The 18,716-nt window shown below is 36.9% G+C and overlaps 1 protein-coding gene across 2 annotated transcripts; it reads right to left on the bottom strand.

Annotated features, from left to right (window-relative positions):
- Nucleotides 1–106: 106 nt before the first annotated feature.
- LOC124637734 (SPRY domain-containing SOCS box protein 3-like) lies at nt 107–18,480 on the bottom strand. Of its 2 annotated transcripts, none has more exons than XM_047174365.1 (6): nt 18,019–18,480; nt 15,033–15,229; nt 11,661–11,889; nt 8,762–8,995; nt 2,647–2,723; nt 107–750 (listed from the first exon to the last, which is right to left on the bottom strand). In XM_047174365.1, exons 1-6 carry the CDS (start codon nt 18,152–18,154, stop codon nt 664–666), a joined length of 960 nt encoding a protein of 319 aa, XP_047030321.1. In that variant the 5' UTR covers nt 18,155–18,480; the 3' UTR covers nt 107–663. The 2 variants fall into 2 exon arrangements, with proteins under 2 accessions (XP_047030321.1, XP_047030322.1); XM_047174366.1 differs by lacking the exon at nt 107–750 and adding an exon at nt 1,212–1,904.
- Between the last annotated feature and the right edge of the window lie 236 nt (nt 18,481–18,716).

Below are 18,716 nucleotides of genomic sequence, written 5' to 3'. Positions count from 1 at the left end.
TATATAAGGGCTAACTTTTTTTTCTATTTTATGTTAGAATGGTGGAACACAAAAGAAGGGAAGAGTGGGCAGATGGTTAATAATTCAGGATAAATAAAAACACTGGTAATTTCTAAATATCTTTAATATATTCCATATATTTTAATAAGTAAATAAGGTATATGTAACAATTGAATACTATTGAATATCCAAAATACAGGTACTATAGCTACTATTAGCATTCGTATCTCAAAAATACTAGCTTATTTATTTGCCATAGTTTGAATGAATGGATGAAAACACTTTCATTATCCATATTGTCCACACAATATAAGATTATATATTAAAATATTCCTTATTTTATTTTACTATTTTAAATAACTACTATTTAAAAAAACTGTTCAAAAGTAGGTATGAGATACACAACACAACTACGCAGGGAACAATTCGATATAAAAAGTAACTATAGTAATCCATCATTACGTTATTAAACTAGACCTGCACTGTAATAATGAACAAAGATACGCAATATTACCAAAGAACCTTACATAAGCGCAGTTTCACATTGTATTAACTAAGTAGATTATTAATTAAAACTAGTTATACACATAAATTACTTTGCTATATCTATAGAATGTTGTTTGGCCAATGTTTCACAATGAACAATTCATGAAAAAGTTACGTCTACTGCCAGACCACAATCCGATGGTTCCTCTCGACGTTATCCACGTAGTACCCATTCATGTATTGACTCGGCATTGCGTCTGTCAGCTGTGAAAATGATGGTATTGCCATTAATAAAAAAATGTCTTACAGTGGCAATACTGTGATAATTTGCACGGTATTACCATTTCAATAAAATATACCCTAGTTCTCGGTAGCTTTTTGGTGTGTTGACAGAGTTGAATTTTACGATTCGGTAGGTCATCTTGCATTCCTTTTTCTTACTTACCATAAGGCGGATCTGATGTTTGAGTACTCTCTCTATTGGTCCTATTTATTATAAAAGTTCTGCTTCCTGAAGTTTCAGGCCATGAGATTTTATTGGTGATTTTTGCAATATTAAAACAAAGCCTTGTATTTACTTTTTATTAAAATAATTTCGACAAGGAATTATCATCCTAGCTTACCGTTAGGAGTTGTAATAAAACTTTTTTGTCTATTCTGTAATAAGTCCTGCAAATGTTAATGGAAGGATATGAGCAGGACCAGAATTCATATAATAAAAGAGGTTTTTTACATATCGAATATTTAATTATCTTTTTCAATATATTTACAGTCTTTTAATTAATTGTACAATATCTACTTATTTTACTTCATAGTTACATTTGATGAACGACAAAGTATACATGTCCCTTATAATTTTCGATATATATTTAATGGCAACCCTAAAACTAATGGCTTGGGCTTAGAATTACATTTTTGACTTGAGTATTTTTGTTTAGAATATAAGTGTGTTTATGGCAAGCGATTAATAGGCAGTACTGTTACAATACAATATTATAATAGTTTGTTTAACATTTTAAAGTCGTTATAATATACTTGTCCACAATAAATCAGATGACTACAGATAGAACAGTATAGAACAAGAAAACATAGCCGATCCAAAATAAAGTTGGGAACCGGCGGGAGAATCATATGGCTGAAAAAACTACAAGAGACCATATAGCTGTTTTTATATCTAGAACTATTTAAATACATCGAGATGAAAGAAAACCTACTTTATCCAGACAACCATAAACTACAGAATCATAATAAAAAGTCCGCATTCAAAAACATTCCTCACTATGATTTCCAGCTCTTATTCTACAGATCACAATTTAAAATCTGCCTCTTCCAAATTCGAAGGCGCGTCACACCGGATGTTTATTTACCATTTACCATCTTCTATGCCAGTGCTTTCTCTTCAACATGGACGACAGGGACTGGGAAAGAGCATTGGCATATAAATATATATAATCAAAACTTAAGGCACTTTTTAACTTCATGCACTATTTTAATAATAATTTGTGTGTTAAAATCATGCTGTTGTACCCACAACGTCTTTTATACATACTCATTTAGATGATTTTATTTTCAGAACTTAAAAATTTGGATTATAAAATGATTTTGTAAAATAATAGCCCTTTGCTTTCATATTATGATATCTTTCCCCAGTCCATGCATGCAATTTAAATCAATTTCCACTATGTTACGTATATATCTTTAAATTATTATGATCATATATTGCACTAGACATAAATAAATATTTCATACGAGTATACAAGGCTTTGTTTTTTTATAATTCAAAATATCTCATCAATTATAATTTATGCAACGCATAATAGGATAAAAAGTGGCCTAGACGACATAAAGCTCAAGTTCTAGACTAGAGATTCCCAATCTGTACAGTAGTTTTAGCGTAAAAGCGTGACAGACAGACTACTTTAGCTTTAGAACTGACAATAGGGTTCCGTACCCAAAGGGTAAAACGGGACCCTAAAAACTCGTAATGTTGTTTCGGAAGAATGTTATTATAGATTAATTATTTATGCCAGCAACATTAAAAACATTCAAAAGTTATTATATTAACTAGTATAACTATGTACAAAGCCAGTAAATTTAAAATGTAAAATAAATTAACTTTGTTTAAAGCAAGTAGTACTGTTAATAAAAACAGTAACTCACCATACTTGAGCTAGCTTTGTTCGTGCTTGAACCCTGATTCACTTTTGGTTTCATATCCTCTTCCTTTAACATGCAATCTGAAATAGATAAAAAATATATTGTTAGTATTTATTTTTAGTCAGTCAGATAGGGCAGTCGCTCCTTGTAAAGGACTGGTACTCAGCTACATCTGGTTAGACTGGAGGATGATGAGTATATATTTTTAGTCTTGATAACTTCCCTGTCCCATGAGTCATTCAGCCCCGGATCTTCAATTTTTTTTAGGCGGGGCAAAATCTGCAAAATGCCGCCCCGCCTACCTACTTATGTTTATTTTCACCTTTATCATCCATATAATTTTAGCTATCAATATGTAGGCAGGCAGGGCCGTCTCTAGCTCATGTAGCGCCTGGTTGCAATCATCACCCAAGCGCCATCTATGTATTGAAGTACTTAGAGTAGTTACAAGAAATATAAATAAGAACGTTCGAATGAAGTGCATTATTTGGTAGGTAAAGGACTTCAAAAAATTTGTCCAATTCATTGTAGGCTCAAACTGTTGGCGTTCTAAGTTATGAAAGTCGAGACAGAACGATGTAATTGTAAAAAGCAGCGCGAGCGAAGCGAGCGCGCAAATTTTTTAATTTTGGACACAAAAAGTTAATTAGTTTAAAAAAGCGCTGTAACAAGCAGCAAGCAAACTTTTTTGTTTTTGAGGACTCCATAAATATATATTTTTTAATACATTTGACCAGTGGCGGCGTAGCATCGGGTGGCACCCGGGGCGGACTACTTATCGAGCATCCCCCACCTCCCCAAAAAAAATGACAGAATATAATCACGTAGTAAAAAAAACCTACAGTGAGCCCCAGAAATGTTCGAGATGTAGGACACAAAAGATCCCAATTTAAAAAAAAAAAGAATCCGCGAGCATAGCGAGTGCGAAATTTTTGAGTTTGTTAACACAAAAGTACCCAAAGAAGTTTGAAAAAAAGCACTGTACACTGAAGAAGCCGCGAGCGTAGCGAGCGCGAAATTTTTGAGTTTTGGAACACAAAAGTACTCAAACAAGTTTGAAAAAAAAAACCACCGGAAAGTGAGGCAGCTGCGCAAAATTGTTTGGATGTGGAATACCAAAGTCCTCCACCTCCGCTTACAAATAGCGCCTAAACAACTTAAAAATAACCACTGTAAAGTGAATTTTTTTAATTGTTACTTTTGAGGACTGTAATTTAACTCTGAATTAAGCACAAATAAAAAAGAAACCGTGACTGAAGCGAGCGTCAGTTGTTTTTGCTACTTCGGTGCTTTAAATTTTTGTTAGATTGAGTACTCAAAAAGCAAGGGCAGAACAAAACAGTAATTAAGAAAGAACCGCGAGCGAAGCGAGCGGATTTTTTTTTTTCTAACTTTGAGGAATTAATTTAAGTAATCAGATAAAGCAAACATATAAGAGAGGGGTGACAGTCGGACTGAGAGGGGTGACCACCTCGATGTCTCGCGCACGCTCTGTCGTAGTTTTGTTTAAAATTTGAATATAAATAAAATGAAACAGTAAATGGTAGTGAACCTAGGCTTCGCAGATAAGAATGTGACTTGTCCCTTCTGCCCACGCCATCCTGGTCATGCAGATATGTGTCGACCAAGATGGCACCCCCCGAGATGTGGTACCCGGGGCGGACCGCCCCCTCCGCCCCCCGCTTACGCCGCTACTGCATTTGACTTATAAAAGTTAAGGCAGTGTGGACTTGACTTATGAAATCATTGAGGCAATGCATGTATAATATTGAGAAATAGGAATAAGATATGACGAAATTTTTTGAGCCCGCGACAAAAAAGTACCTGATAAAGGACATTGTAAAGCAACAAGTAGCCGCGAGCGTAGCGAGCGCGAATTTTTTTAAATTATTTGTTTGAAGAGTCACAAATTAAACTGGGAATTATGTACAAATAAAAAGAAAACGTGATTAGAGACTGAATCAATGACCGACGACCGAGTCAATAAAAATAATAAACAATCAGAAAAACAGCCGCGTTGTCATTTAGCCGCGAGCGTAGCGAGCAAGAATTTTTTCACTTAGTTGGAGGATGTTAAAAGTAAAAAATAATCAAAATGATCAATCAAACAAAGCGAAGGCGACTTTTTAGAAACTTTGCTTGTCAGTATCGAAATGTAATTTCATCGAAATTTCCTGGTGGTGCGGCGTCCCGTGGCGCCCCTGAGACCGAGCAAGGCGCCCGGGTCATGCGCACACCCTGCACCATAGGTTAAGATGGCGCTGTAGGTACCTAACCATTACAGTAATCTGTGATGTAGGATTTAAAACAAAAATAAATATATGCGATAAGCGTTCCTGGCTCATAGATGAACGCAAATAATTTTTAATCATCTTTAGTTTGCTAAAACTTCGCCTCGTGAATTATAAATGTTCGTGCAGTGGTGCAGGGTATCGGTCAAGTTGATATGGCCATGAAGTTGCTGTACTTGTGCTATTATTTATTCCGTGGTCAAAGTTAAATAAATGATGAGTTATCCATCTATCTACTACTCTGAACCTACAACACGTTATCCATTGGTCTGTGAAGTGTGAATTTGGCAGCCGCCTGATTTTGCCGCCCCCTGAATTTGCCGCCCGGGGCACAGACCCCGGCTTGCCCCCCCCTAGATCCGGGGCTGTGAGTCATATGTGATACTCACCGATTGTTTAACTAGCGTCTATGTTGTGAAGTGAAGTAATAAAGTCAAATCAATTCTAACTGTCCGTTAAGTAAGCTAACCAATTACGAAGTTGAGTTGTTCTCGAAAAAAAATAAGTACTGGAAAAGTTGGAAGTACATTAATATTTTTGTACAGATACAATAAATAATCAGTTCCCTATCAGAGTCAAAAGCTGTAACATTCTAGAATAAAAGACGAGCTATTTTAAGTTATTATTGACATAATTAATGTGTTATTATACATTTAATTATGTGTTAAGAATAAATATTCTATTTTTATTTAGCCTTGTCAGTCTTCCGGACATTTGTATATTAAAGTTCTTATTTAAGACTAGCTTCTGCCCGCGACTTCGTACGCGGATCCTGTCCCTTATGCCAGCGACTACGGGGTCAGCAAAATCAAAGATCTGAATAGTCGCAATAGACGTGAACATAGGGATAAAAGTAGTGATTCTAATTAGTCCGCATTTAAGTTGTGTGTGGCAAAAATATTACGTAAAAAAACATTAAATAGATGACAAAGTCGTGGTGACTTAGTGGAATTCGTGGTGGTTTAGTGGGTAGAGAACCAATCTCTTAAGTATGAGCGTGCGTCTTTGATTCCAGGTCTGGCCAGTGCCTGCCAATGCAACTTTTCTAAGTTCGTATGTACTTTCTACGTATATTTTGGATACCAATGACCGTTATTTGGAGGGGATGTTAAACTGTAGGTTCCGACTGTCATTGAACATTCCATTCTTGGCAGTCGTTATTTATTTATTTATTTAATAAGTACAGTGACAGACTACAGGTTAAGACAATCAAGAAAAACAATAGTTAGCATACAGTACATAAATCTGAAGTCCAATTATTCCTGTACATAACATTATGGGTAGTCAGAAGCCAGTAAGTCTTACCAAGGGGTGTTGGGTTGAGCGGGTAACCGGGTTGTGGAGGTCAGATAGGCAGTCGCTCCTTGTAAACCACCGGTACTCAGTTGCATCGTGACTGGAAGTCGACATAATTGGGACAAAGGCTCTTGAGATAATAACGACAATAATAATGAGATATAGGCACCGCAGGGCATCTGAGGCTGATGACGGGGAGTAGCGACCCCGCGGGGCTATATATATTGAGTTCTCCAGGGAGTGTATACTGTCCCCCATCTCCGGCCGGTCGGAGTGAACCATGACGGGGGTAGGTCTCACGCCTCTGGCTTGGCTTGGCCGTCCAGAGTGGAGCCGTCGCTAGAGCAGGATTAGTAGCCTTGCTCGGAGGGTAGGTGCCTCATGGTAAGCACAGGGAGCGCGTAATCTGCGTTTAAAGTCCGCCGAGGTATCCTCACCCTTCAGCCGCTCATGTCCCTGTTGCCCTCTTGTTGCTATTCAGTGACTGGTTCCCGGGGGCCCAGTAAGTGAGGTGGCGAGTCTCCACCTGCCGTTTTTACATGTACCTAATACATTGTCATCCACTAACATCCCATCACAATAGCCCAAGTAGTTTTCCTCCATAGTTAGCAATAGTTTAGCACAGAACCGGGGATTTTTTTTTTTTAACGACGTCCACCGGGGATTGTCCTTGGATTCATTTCTATAGTGTATAAAGGGATAATCGTCGGTTTTGTGTCACCATTTCATTAAAGTTGTCTCAAAAGGACTTCAGCGCGTGGCTTCGGCCCCACGTTTGCCTCCCAAAAATTCGGAACTCTGTAGTCCCGAGGTCTGGAAGAGACATACAAAATAATAATGAGATATAACGCAACAAAGTTAGAGAGCGGGGGCTCGTGACGCCACGTCTAGGTATGTAAAATTTGTACTAAGCAGTGACTTAACACGAAATTCAAGCGTTGTTGTATCTTCGTTATTATTTGTTTGTGTGAGAGAGAAAATAAAAATGCGTCAATAGAGAGTGCTTATCAGATTGAACCACTTTTGCTAAAACGTCATATCTTCATATGCTTCATATAGTCTAGCAGGACTCCTGGAGTTCCACATCAGGTGTTTTACATCTTCAACTTTTATAAGTCAACAGAGAGTGCTTATCAGATTGAACAACTTTTGCTAAAACGTCATACCTCTATATGCTATAGTCTAGCTGGGCCCCTGGAGTTCCACATCAGATGTTTTAGATCTTCAATTTGTATAAGTCAATAGAAAGTGCTTATCAAATTGAACAACTTTTGCTAAAACGTCATACCTGTATATGGTACAGAGAAGCTGGGCTCTTGGGGTTCCACATCAGGTGTTCCAGATCTTAAAATTTATTATCTCAGCTGAAAATGCTCATCAAATGAAACAATTTTTGCCAAGGCACCATATTTGTATCTCTTATAGTTTTATTGGTCTGTTGGAGTTCTGCGTCAGGTCTTCAAGTTTCGAAGATAAATTATAGCCTATATGTTGACCAGGCTTAATACTGATATAACAAAGAAAAAATCATTGAAATCCGTTCAGTAGTTCGGAAGATTAGCGTGTACAAACAAACAGACATACAGACATACAGACATAATTTTTTTTTTTGGATTTGTGCTCCATTACTGTTTCTAAACCCCACCCAATTATTATTTTTTTAATATATTCAATGTACAGACACAGTTTTTTTACAGATTTATTATATGTATAGATAGGTACACAAAAAACGCGGTAGATAGCAACACCAATCTTAGGTTATCTGTGGGGTCACATTTACTTCTCTGTGACTTTCCGTGTGCAACAAAAAGTTACAAAATAAGTGGGGTAGTAGTAGAAAGAGATAAGGTTTATCTATCACTCTGTCTTTCTCATATTTTTCCACTCAATCCCATGATTGTCTCGTGTTTAGTCTAATATAACTAGGTTTGTTTATTTTATACAAAAGTTCATAGTACGGACAAAGATGTTATGATTATATTGTGGAAACCTTGCCATAGTAATTGGGGTATAACTGATAAAGTAGAGTAGTCTTTGTTAATGATTGTGAACTATGAAACAGAGGTACTTTGCTTAGTTAATAAATTGATAATGAGCGTCTAGCGCTTTGATATCTTAATCTTTACTATGATAATTACAAATTATATCTGTAACTTTGAAAACCGAAGTAGCGAAAATTACTCCATGAAACTGTTACAGTAAGAGGTGGGGAAATGATAAGTGTAATAAAAACCTTGCTTGCTGGTATAACTATGTTCATCAGGGCTTCTAACCATTTTTGAGGGTGCTACTGTTGTAGTAATGTCTGACGTGAAAAAGTGCTGAGGGTGCATGTAGCTGGAGAAAGTTACCATGCACAAGTGACGAGAGCACGAGGGTGGGTATTTTGCTTTAGTACATGTGCGAGTCGCAGGACCCGCACGTTTTTAAAAAGCATGTAACCTGCGCATATACCTCTGTGTAGATGCACCCTAAATATAAATCTACCTTACTGCGTATCGAAAGATAAGACTATTCACTTATATACTCACTTTCATTACTCTCATTGGGCAGCGTCAACCAGAACTGGCTCTTCAAGGTGTGCTTCAACCCTGGTGGCAACCCCACCTCCCCATGGACTGAGGTGGCCAGTATCTTCGCGGCGTCCACCAGCAAGGAGGCCTGCCATGACGCCGCGTATATCAACCGTAATGATGATTGGGCGGCCGTTGAGCTGATCATCGGGTAGAGAGACTGGTGGCGACGGAGGTTGTAGAAGGCTATGCCTGGAATTAAAGTTATGAGGATTTATTATTCCTAGATTTTATGTAGTATGGAAAAAAAAATGAATTTCTTAGTTTGATAAAACTTTATAAGTTTGAAGATTTGTCAGTAGACATTATCATAAGTCTTTTCACTGTCCCTCTGCAGGGCAAAGGCCTCGTCTCATACGGAGAAGAAATGAGCATTAATTACCTACCACGTGTACGAGAGGCAGAGTGACGATATCAGATATAAAAGTCCAGGTTTCCTCAAGACATTGTCGCTTGTTGACAAGTATTGTCTTCTATTATATTTGGTAAGAGTTCTTTGTCCTACTGCTGGACTTCAAAGTCGCCATCTTTTTAATACCTTGACATTATTAATCGAGTAAGCTTGAGAGGTGAATGAACCTAAGGGCGTTTGGACATCTGATAAAAGTTGGACTATCTTGATGATCTTCATTGAATCAGGATAGTGACTTTATAATGTCATTGTACTAGATTCGTGATATTATCAGACTATAAACAATATTGTTGATATTGTTCAATACCTAGACGTAAAGTGATAATGAATGTAGATTTTTGTAGTACCTACAGTTATAAATTAATAAAAGCTATAATTAAAATTATATTGGTATTTATCTTGATCAGATAAAGTACGACAATGTTTTAAACGACCTCAAATAAGCCCTTGTTTACTTACACAGGGCTTTATTCGTCAGTAAGTTTGACTAAAGTCAAAGCATGTGTCAACTCACAATCATCAATCCTACTTATATTATAATCCTACTTATATCCTACTTATATTATAAATGTGAAAGTTTGTGAGAATGTATGGATGTATGTTTGTTATTCAATCACGCAAAAACGGCTGGACCGATTTGATTTAAATTTGGTATGAAGACAGGTGATACCCTGGATTAACACATAGGCTACTTTTTATCAACACACCACGCGGGCGAAGCCGCTGGCGGAAGCTAGTAAACAATAACGACAAGCAATTCTTGAATTTTCTTTGCTTTGTCAGATATTTTATTTTATTGCTTTGTTAATAACAATACTTAGCTGATATATTATTGACTTATACTTATCTACTGCTTTGTTTATTCATCTATTTTCTGTATTTATTATTTTTTTGTGTCACCCAACAAATATTTCTATCATACCTACCCTACTAATTAATAATGCTACTAAAACATCTATCAATTTATCACTCTCTGCGGTTGTACGTCGCCGCTATCAGAGCGATAGCTAACTTGTAGCTTAAGGTCAGTACCATGCACGCTGATAACTGACACATTGGACTTCTTGCGTAAATTTATAGAACAGACACACGCATTGTTTGTGTGTTCTATAGGCCATGCATTTACAAACTATTGTCAGGAACGTTTTGATTAGAATATTTTTGAGAGGATAATTTTGAATAATAAAATGAAAATAAGTCATGCATCATCTGTTTTTGATCAAATTAATAATAGGTACGTTTTTGAGCAATATTTTTAAATTCTTAATGAAAAATATTAATTCAACCTAAAATGTTTTTTTTTTTTTACAAGAGTATCAGAGATACTGCCCTGAACTGCCCTTGAAAAACTGTAATTGCTGCGAATATACACCGTGACTTTTTAGTCGTCTTACAACGGCAGCCCACTTCATGTATCCAATGACTAGTAAACGTTCATATAAAAAAAAAAAATATTTATGAGATTTGAATAATTAAAAAAAAAAAATTCATTATTATGATGCATGACGTAGATTATAAGAACACCCTGTTGTGAGCGCTGCCCGAATCTTGTATCAATGGAGCGCGGGGCGTTGGGAAGGTACCTACTTTCTACCGTTTGATACGTAAACATTTTTCTTAATTAAGTAAGGCTATAAAATTAATAATCATGTCTAGTAGTATTTTATGTCGGATAGATTGAGTAGACCACCTTTGTAAGACGACTAAAAAGTCACGGTGTATAAACATAATATGCGGATACTATCCATTTACCCATACGGTAAATCGATACTTGATAGTGATATTGAACTTGATCGTATGCATAGATCACAATCAGATAAACATATCAGTTATCAAGTAAAATGATCAACCGTATAAGGCATTTCCTTATCTATCATAATTCCTATGTCCTGGAAACTATTAAAAAATCACCACTTTTATGTACCTAGCTTACAAAAGGTTTTTTTCCCCCATTTACAAGCTTTTGATTATAAGGGTACCTATGTAGGCAAAAGTTCAACTAGGTTATTCATTAATTACAATATTCTACATTATCTGTAGACATAGATTAGTAAGACATGACCCACAATGACAGTACATAGTACGTTACTGTTATCAGCTAGAATCGTACTGCTGATAACGTGTCAACTTATGTAAACAAACAATAATACTACAGCGTAAGTGACGCACATTCTAGATCTTAGCCGACTTTGAAAAGGAGGGTAGCATATCATAACTGCATCTTTTGCTAAATTATTTTTCTCATTCTCTCTCGTTACCTCAACTTGTTCAATGTTATCAAACTTTGGTAATGGGCCCGAATTGTTTTGGCAATTTAGGCATTGTCAATAATTTCGGATCAATAATCATCATCTTCCTTGCTCGCCTAAACAATGTCGTTTGGAATAACAGGTCCTTTTTTTTTAGGTAATATCTACATATGCCAAATACACATTTTGAACTCACCTTGTGACTTCCTATTAAGATAAAACTCCAGCGTCCCCAGCCAGAGGTCCACTTTGACTCCTACAATGCTGCCTTTACAGAAGCCGGCATTGTCTCGACTGACAGAGGCGTTGTGACGCAGGGCTCCGGTGTACGAGAGTCCGTAAGACTCCCCGTCGCGCCCGAGGAACGAGGTGAACGTGTATAAGGAGTCTACCATGTTCACTTTGTCTGTGCCGATGCCTACCATCTGCGGAAAAAAGAATACGTAATTAAGAACCGTGGGTAAAAAAAATATAGAATTTGGTATTTAGGGAATTTTCAGCTCATGTCATTTTCTATGTCGGTCCTGCGCCTGACCTCTCTCCGACAGAGTCGGATTGCAGTCCCATCGGGCTATGAGAGTGAAGGAACAGTGAGTGCACCTGTGTCTGTGCAAATACTTGTGCACTACTTATAATATTATAAAGTGTCCTGCGCAGCTAGCTAATCTTAGGAGATTGGGATAAAATTAATCTTAGGATAATATTAGGATAACAACCGCCTCGACCGATAAATCAGCGAGGAAGACGTCATGATCATTTTCTATGAATACTGGGACTCTGGGACCATAACCTAGTGATCAATAAGACTTTAGAACATAGGCAGATGCGACATCAAAGTATCTTCTTCTCAATGCCCTGTTCCTAATTTTATTTGGGGTCGGCGAAATCGTTTTCATACTGCAATCACTCCCTTCTCGCAGAATATCAAAATATCGAAGTAAATAAAAATATTGAAATCAAGCAGCTAGTTAAACCAGTTCAACTCATTCCTCAGTCACTTATTTATACATCGAAAATGAAAGAAAAGGTCAAGTGGTCTATTTAAAGGAATTGTAGAAAAACAAAACACAACAGTAGTGTCGTGTCGACTGTCGAGCTGTGTAAATGTTGGTCAACAACAGCATTGTGGCGATTTGCCAAAGTGGAACTGTTCATATTGCATAGATACAAGAGACTTCCGACATTGAATTCAACAGTTTTATTTATTAGGAACTTTATTCCTATCTCTAAGAAAATAACTTGGGCTGCGAGATTGTTCGAAAGAGTTACCGCGGCCCTGGTACATAAAAGGCCTACGACGGAACAAAACGGTTTCTAGTCAAGAGTCTGACACTCCCTCACCGCTGCTGACCCACAGCAGGAGAGGTCATGTGATGATTTTTGGGGTTGTTAAAAAAAAAAGTATCTGGAAGGGCTATGTATTGAGGAATTAGATTGTAATAAATTGTCAGGTAAGAGACCGTGTAATAATGATACACTAAATGAATTAGATAGAATGAGGAATATTCGGTACGCATTTTCATTAAATACTAAAAACTAGAAAATAAAAAATCGGTAAAAAAACTTTTAAGTTAAACGGTTTTATCTTATCTGCACTGAAAACTAGAAAATAAAAAAATAGTTACTTACCTGTCAACCTACGTAGGTGGTCCCGGGCATATTAAAATAAAATAAAAAAGTGGGGGCCCTGTGAAATCCTACCTATGGCAAAGCATATCTTTATACTTTGGTAGATCATGAGCTCGGCGTTCGCTGGTGAAGCCGCTACGGCTGATTATTGATTGTCAAAATCTCCAGTTACGATTATAGTAAGTCGATGCAATCCACACCTATTATACCTCTAGAAGAAAGTACTACAGCAATAGTTAATGGGCCCCACGTCTTTATTTTAGTTTAATATGACCGGGACCACCTACGTAGGTTGACAGGTAAGTAACTATTTTTTTATTTTCTAGTTTTCAGTGCAGATAAGATAAAACCGTTTAACTTAAAAGTTTTTTTACCGATTTTTTAACCGATGTTTCAACAATGACGGTAAAACAAACGGGGTAAGCTAAATAAAACCGTTTAAAAAAACAAAACACAACAGTAGTGTCGTGTCGACTGTCGAGCTGTGTAAATGTTGGTCAACAACAGCATTGTGGCGATTTGCCAAAGTGGAACTGTTCATATTGCATAGATACAAGAGACTTCCGACATTGAATTCAACAGTTTTATTTATTAGGAACTTTATTCCTATCTCTAAGAAAATAACTCTTTATGAAATAATGAAGTTTTTTTGTGATTTGAAATTCCTGGCAGACAACTTTTCCGAGTCTAATCAGATGCAGTTTAGAACTCGAACAGATTTTAGATGTCCCTGTAATTTCTTTAAATAAACCTGTGCCTTGCAGACGCAAATTTTTGCCGAGCAAACAAAATAAATATTGTATCGCCCATATTAACACGAATTCTACAAAATATTGTCTACTCTTACAAGTAGTAGATCAATGGTCGTCGATCAATCTGGTACGATGTTATCCATCATACTGTTATCAGCCACACTTCGAGGTAGAAATTGCCATCTCACATCGGTCAATGCTAACGTAATCAACGATTGTTGTAAAGTAGTCGTAATGTAACTGTGGTAACAAGAAATGTACTGTTTCTTGTCCTTATCAATTTTAGATCGAAGGTCATTAGTTACTACAGAGCTGCCTCGGTGGTCTAGCTGTCGCAAGTGTGGCTGCTGAGCACGAGGTCTCGGGTTCGATTCCCGAGTCGGGCCGAAATCGCTTTGTGGGTTTTAGAAGACTTTCACAAAGCAGCCCGGAGCCTGGAAGCTGGTGATTGATACACCCGTGCATCGGAGAGCACGTAAATGTCGGTCCTGCGCCTGATCTCTCTCCGGTCGTGTCGGATTACCGTCCCATCGGGCTGTGAGAGTTAAGGAATAGTGAGTGCACCTGTGTCTGCGCAAATGCTCGTGCACTATAATATGTCCTGCGTAGTTGGCTAATCTCCTTACATGAGAACAGCCGCCGTAGCCGATAATCGGCTAGGAGGACATCATCATCATCACTACAGAGCTGATGTAAGGGCCACACAGGATTTTCCATCAGGAGGATTTGGCACCATAGAATACATTATCAAGACAAGATCGCATACCTATATGTAATTTTTCATAGGGCAATGTACGCCCCGATTTTGCGGTATTAAAAAGATAAAATGGGCTTATCGTAACATATATGTTTTACCTATTTTTATTTACTGGAAGGTACTATACTATAAATCATTTTATTAATGCGTTCATCAAAGTCAAAATACTTGAGCCAGACAGACAGCACGCAAAATAATAGATAAGATTATGTTCATTAAAAAATATGGTACGATTGGTATCCATAAACTTTATAAGTGCAAATGATATTTTTGACATCTTATCATAAAAGTTTACAATAAAGCGTAGTTAGTTATCACAGCTAAATTTAAACAATAATCTTTAATTTCTGAGGTTGAATGATCTTAATGCCTTTTGGAAAAATAAAAATGAAACTTTTTTAATTAGCTTAATACCTAAACATGAACTCACAATATCAGTCCCATAAGGCTCCGTCAGCATCTTGACCTCCCAATAGTAATGGAAGTCATTGACCAGCGCTGTGTCTCCCTTGATGGCAGCGGTACCGGAACTGTAGTACGGGTGGAAGGTCACCTGCTTCTTCTGAGGGCACATCAGCACCCAGCTGGGGGCGGGCGTGTTTGGCATCTCCCATTTCCATTCGCTTACTGGAACAAAAATATTTTTTAAGGTATCTGTAGCATTACTGAATCTGAATAGGTCTAGGAAAGCTCTTTCAAAACAGCAAACTAGTTGCACAGTTCCAAGGAGTAGGTCTCATGGTGAAGAGCCGGCAAGAAATTCCATGTATATGAATTTAGTTATGCAATGTTCAGGATTTTCCATATTTAAAAAGGATTCAGTAAAACAGTGGGAATAAATCGGTTACTTGATAGGTATTTGATGTTAAAATAAATAGGTGTAGAGATAAATTAAATTTAAAAGCTCAATTTCATGTAAACTTTAATAATGATAAACCTTTACAGGGTGTAATTACATTATTATCTTTGTTACAATGTCTTCTGTCAATCTTTGTTACAAACAATTAACGATTGTAATTACAATGACACCCATTAAAACAATTCAAGTGTAAGATTATGTTTGTTATTAATTTTTAATTAGTTAATCTTAAAGGTAGAATTCCGTGGATCGCGGCTGCGACAGCCGCGCGCGGCCTACGACAGTCGTCGGCCGCGCGCGACAATAGTCAACCTATGAAAATGTATGGCACCGCTGCCGAGGTCCGCGACAGTCGCGCGCGGCCGACGAATTTCGTAAGCCGCGCGCGGCATTGTGTTGAAATTAGTAGATTTTGTTCGTCCGTTCCCTCTAGTCGAAGTGCTAATTGATATCCTTGAAGAAGAGGAGGATGGCGTGCTGCTGTGGCTGTATTATGAAAATAGATTACCAATCGACCCTATCTTTAAAAAGTAGAAATGAAGAAGGATACTACCAAATACTGATTCAAAAGCATTTGTATTGTAATGAAAACAAAAGGAAGTTTTGCCGACTAAATAAAAAACAATTTAATTCTGGTTTTACTAAAATTCTATAGATGTTATTAAGCGCTAGACCATGTTGAGAAGCGTACGGCCGCGCGCGGCTGACGAAATTCGTCGGCCGCGCGCGACTGTCGCGAGCCTCGGCAGCGGCGCCATACATTTTCATAGGTTGACTATTGTCGCGCGCGGCCGACGACTGTCGTAAGCCGCGCGCGGCTGCGTAAGCCGCGACCCACGGAATTCTACCTTAAAAGTTGAAACTACATAAAACTGCTAACAGTTCTATCATTATTAGATAGTAGAAATGCATAGCATTAAATTTATTGAAAATTGCTTAGTGTATTTAGTCTTTATCAATGAATAGCTGTTTTCTCGTAGGAAGTACTACCCGTACCAGGATACAATAAAGCCTATGTTTCTCAGAAAGAGTGTAGCTTTCCGACAGTAAAAGAATTTTATAAATTGGTTCACTAGTTTCAGATCCTGTAGGATGCAAACAAAAAAAAATTGCTTTTTCATTGTGTTAGTATGTATTAAGGTTTAGATTAAATAAAGCATGGTGCCCTGCAAGGTCTGTGCTCCATAATCCATATAAGCTGTATAGATAGACCTTGCAGCATTATATTAACATGTTATAAATAGTAGTAGGCTGTAGCATGCTGTAATCTCGCACAAAAGTTGCATCATTCTCTACAGAACTAATTAAATACAGATATTTGAACTCTCGATAGCCTTTACTACTTTTTAATGATACTGTGTGCATGGCAACATGAGATAATAATTTTAGATGCAGATACCATTGACAACTCTATCGATAAAATTTAATAAAAAATTCATGTTGAAAAAATATCTGCTGCTATTTAAAAAATTCAACTGCAGGTAATTTTATGTATAGGTATGATATGATTTAAATAAATTAGTTTTTTGGAATTTTTCTTAACACGTTCGCGGACACTACAACTTTAGATTGTGTACCAAAATGACACAGTAAATGTCCATACAAATTATACGACGTGTATGTACGTAGCATCATCATCCCAAAACATCATGACACAACCGAGCGCGGTATGCGCGCGGGACGTGTATACACGTTGCACGTTAATTTCGAACGATGACGTTTAATCTCGTTCTGTCCACGAATGTGTTAAATACCCAGTATTAATTTAGATGGGAAGCTTACCTAATTTTTGTTTGGGTTGGTGGGGTTTGGGTTGGTGCTTTACCCACTAGGTTACCATGACTTTGTTTTTGTTGTCCACCCAAAGTATTGGTAGACAAGAGAAGTAGACATGCAAGCTAGCACTGGACTCAGAGGGGCACAAGACCACCTGATGTAGAAAGATATGGAAGAGGTCTATGTTCAACAATGGACAAAATATAGACTGAAGGAGAAAGGAATACCAAGAAATGTAATAGGGCAACTCATAAGTCACTCTGTTTGGAATTTTCACTCCTTATTCATGTATAACCCATGTGTAAAGAGTACTCTTTTGACCCATTCAATACCAAGAGTGATGTGGTTTGTAGGCAGCTAAATCACGATTTTTTCAAAATTTAACTTTGTAATATGTAACTATGTATAATTTTAATTTCTCATAGATCAGTTGATAACCTAGCTATAAGCGTGTTATTCCACTACTATCCTTGAAAACCTATAATTGGCTTTCTGTTTCTTTATATATATCTACAACATTGTTTTGTGTAGCCGTTGGTTTTCCAATAAGTAAATAAATAAACAATGAATTTTAACAGAGAGGTAGCTACTTCATTAGGTGTTTTGTAAGTGATAGCAAGTAGGCCACTAAACTTGTTTAATATTAATTAGATAAACACAAATGAATACAATTCACTTGTTATACGTTATGATTACTTGAACTTAGAAGATGAATGGTTAATAGATGAGAAAGTTACAATAAGCAAACTTAAATTTTTAATAGCTAGCAAGGAGTTTTTACTGTCAGAGTGTTCACCGCAGGCACAGCCATAGTGGCGCTCCCAATGTGTAGGTTTCCCCTCAGTCGATGTCGAACACTGGCAGTAAGGCTTCGCTGCCCTCTGACGATCATCACCACTCACTCTTGATGTCAGCATTTTGTCCTCACAAAATTACAACACACTAATAAAGAAAACACCTATTATTTCACATACACTCTCACAAAATCCACCTTAACATGACAATATTGAATTTTTCAACGTATTTTTACTAAATCTCACTACTGGGTCAAGAATTAAAACAACAACGTTGTTATTTACTTTATATGCACCAATCATTACAAAATTCACACCACAATAGTATTTAAATTGTATGAATGCAAGAAAAATCCGATTTTTATTCAAAATTACAACACATGAACGTAGCTCTACTTGATTATTTTGACAGATTGATTCGATCGTCGTGGCCACAGCAATATTTATACCCTTTGGTACGTTCGCAAATATTATTTAAGAAATATCAAGGTAAAATAGAGAATTAATTTTAATTTACTTATTTGATGACCTCTTCTAAAGTACCTGATACCATGAAAATCTGTCTCGATAATATGCGAAGTTATTTGCAATAATTTTGTAATTATTTAATGCAATTATGTTTTATTTTTCTTCGTACATAACTTGAAAAATTGTTATTTCTGAACGATTGTCAGTGTCTAGAAGT

This window comes from Helicoverpa zea, chromosome 16 (genome assembly GCF_022581195.2).
Source record: "Helicoverpa zea isolate HzStark_Cry1AcR chromosome 16, ilHelZeax1.1, whole genome shotgun sequence".
Classification (NCBI taxonomy): Eukaryota; Metazoa; Arthropoda; class Insecta; order Lepidoptera; family Noctuidae; genus Helicoverpa; species Helicoverpa zea.
The sequence above is the reverse complement of the archived record's forward strand: the minus strand, read 5'-3'. Positions and strand labels throughout refer to the sequence as shown.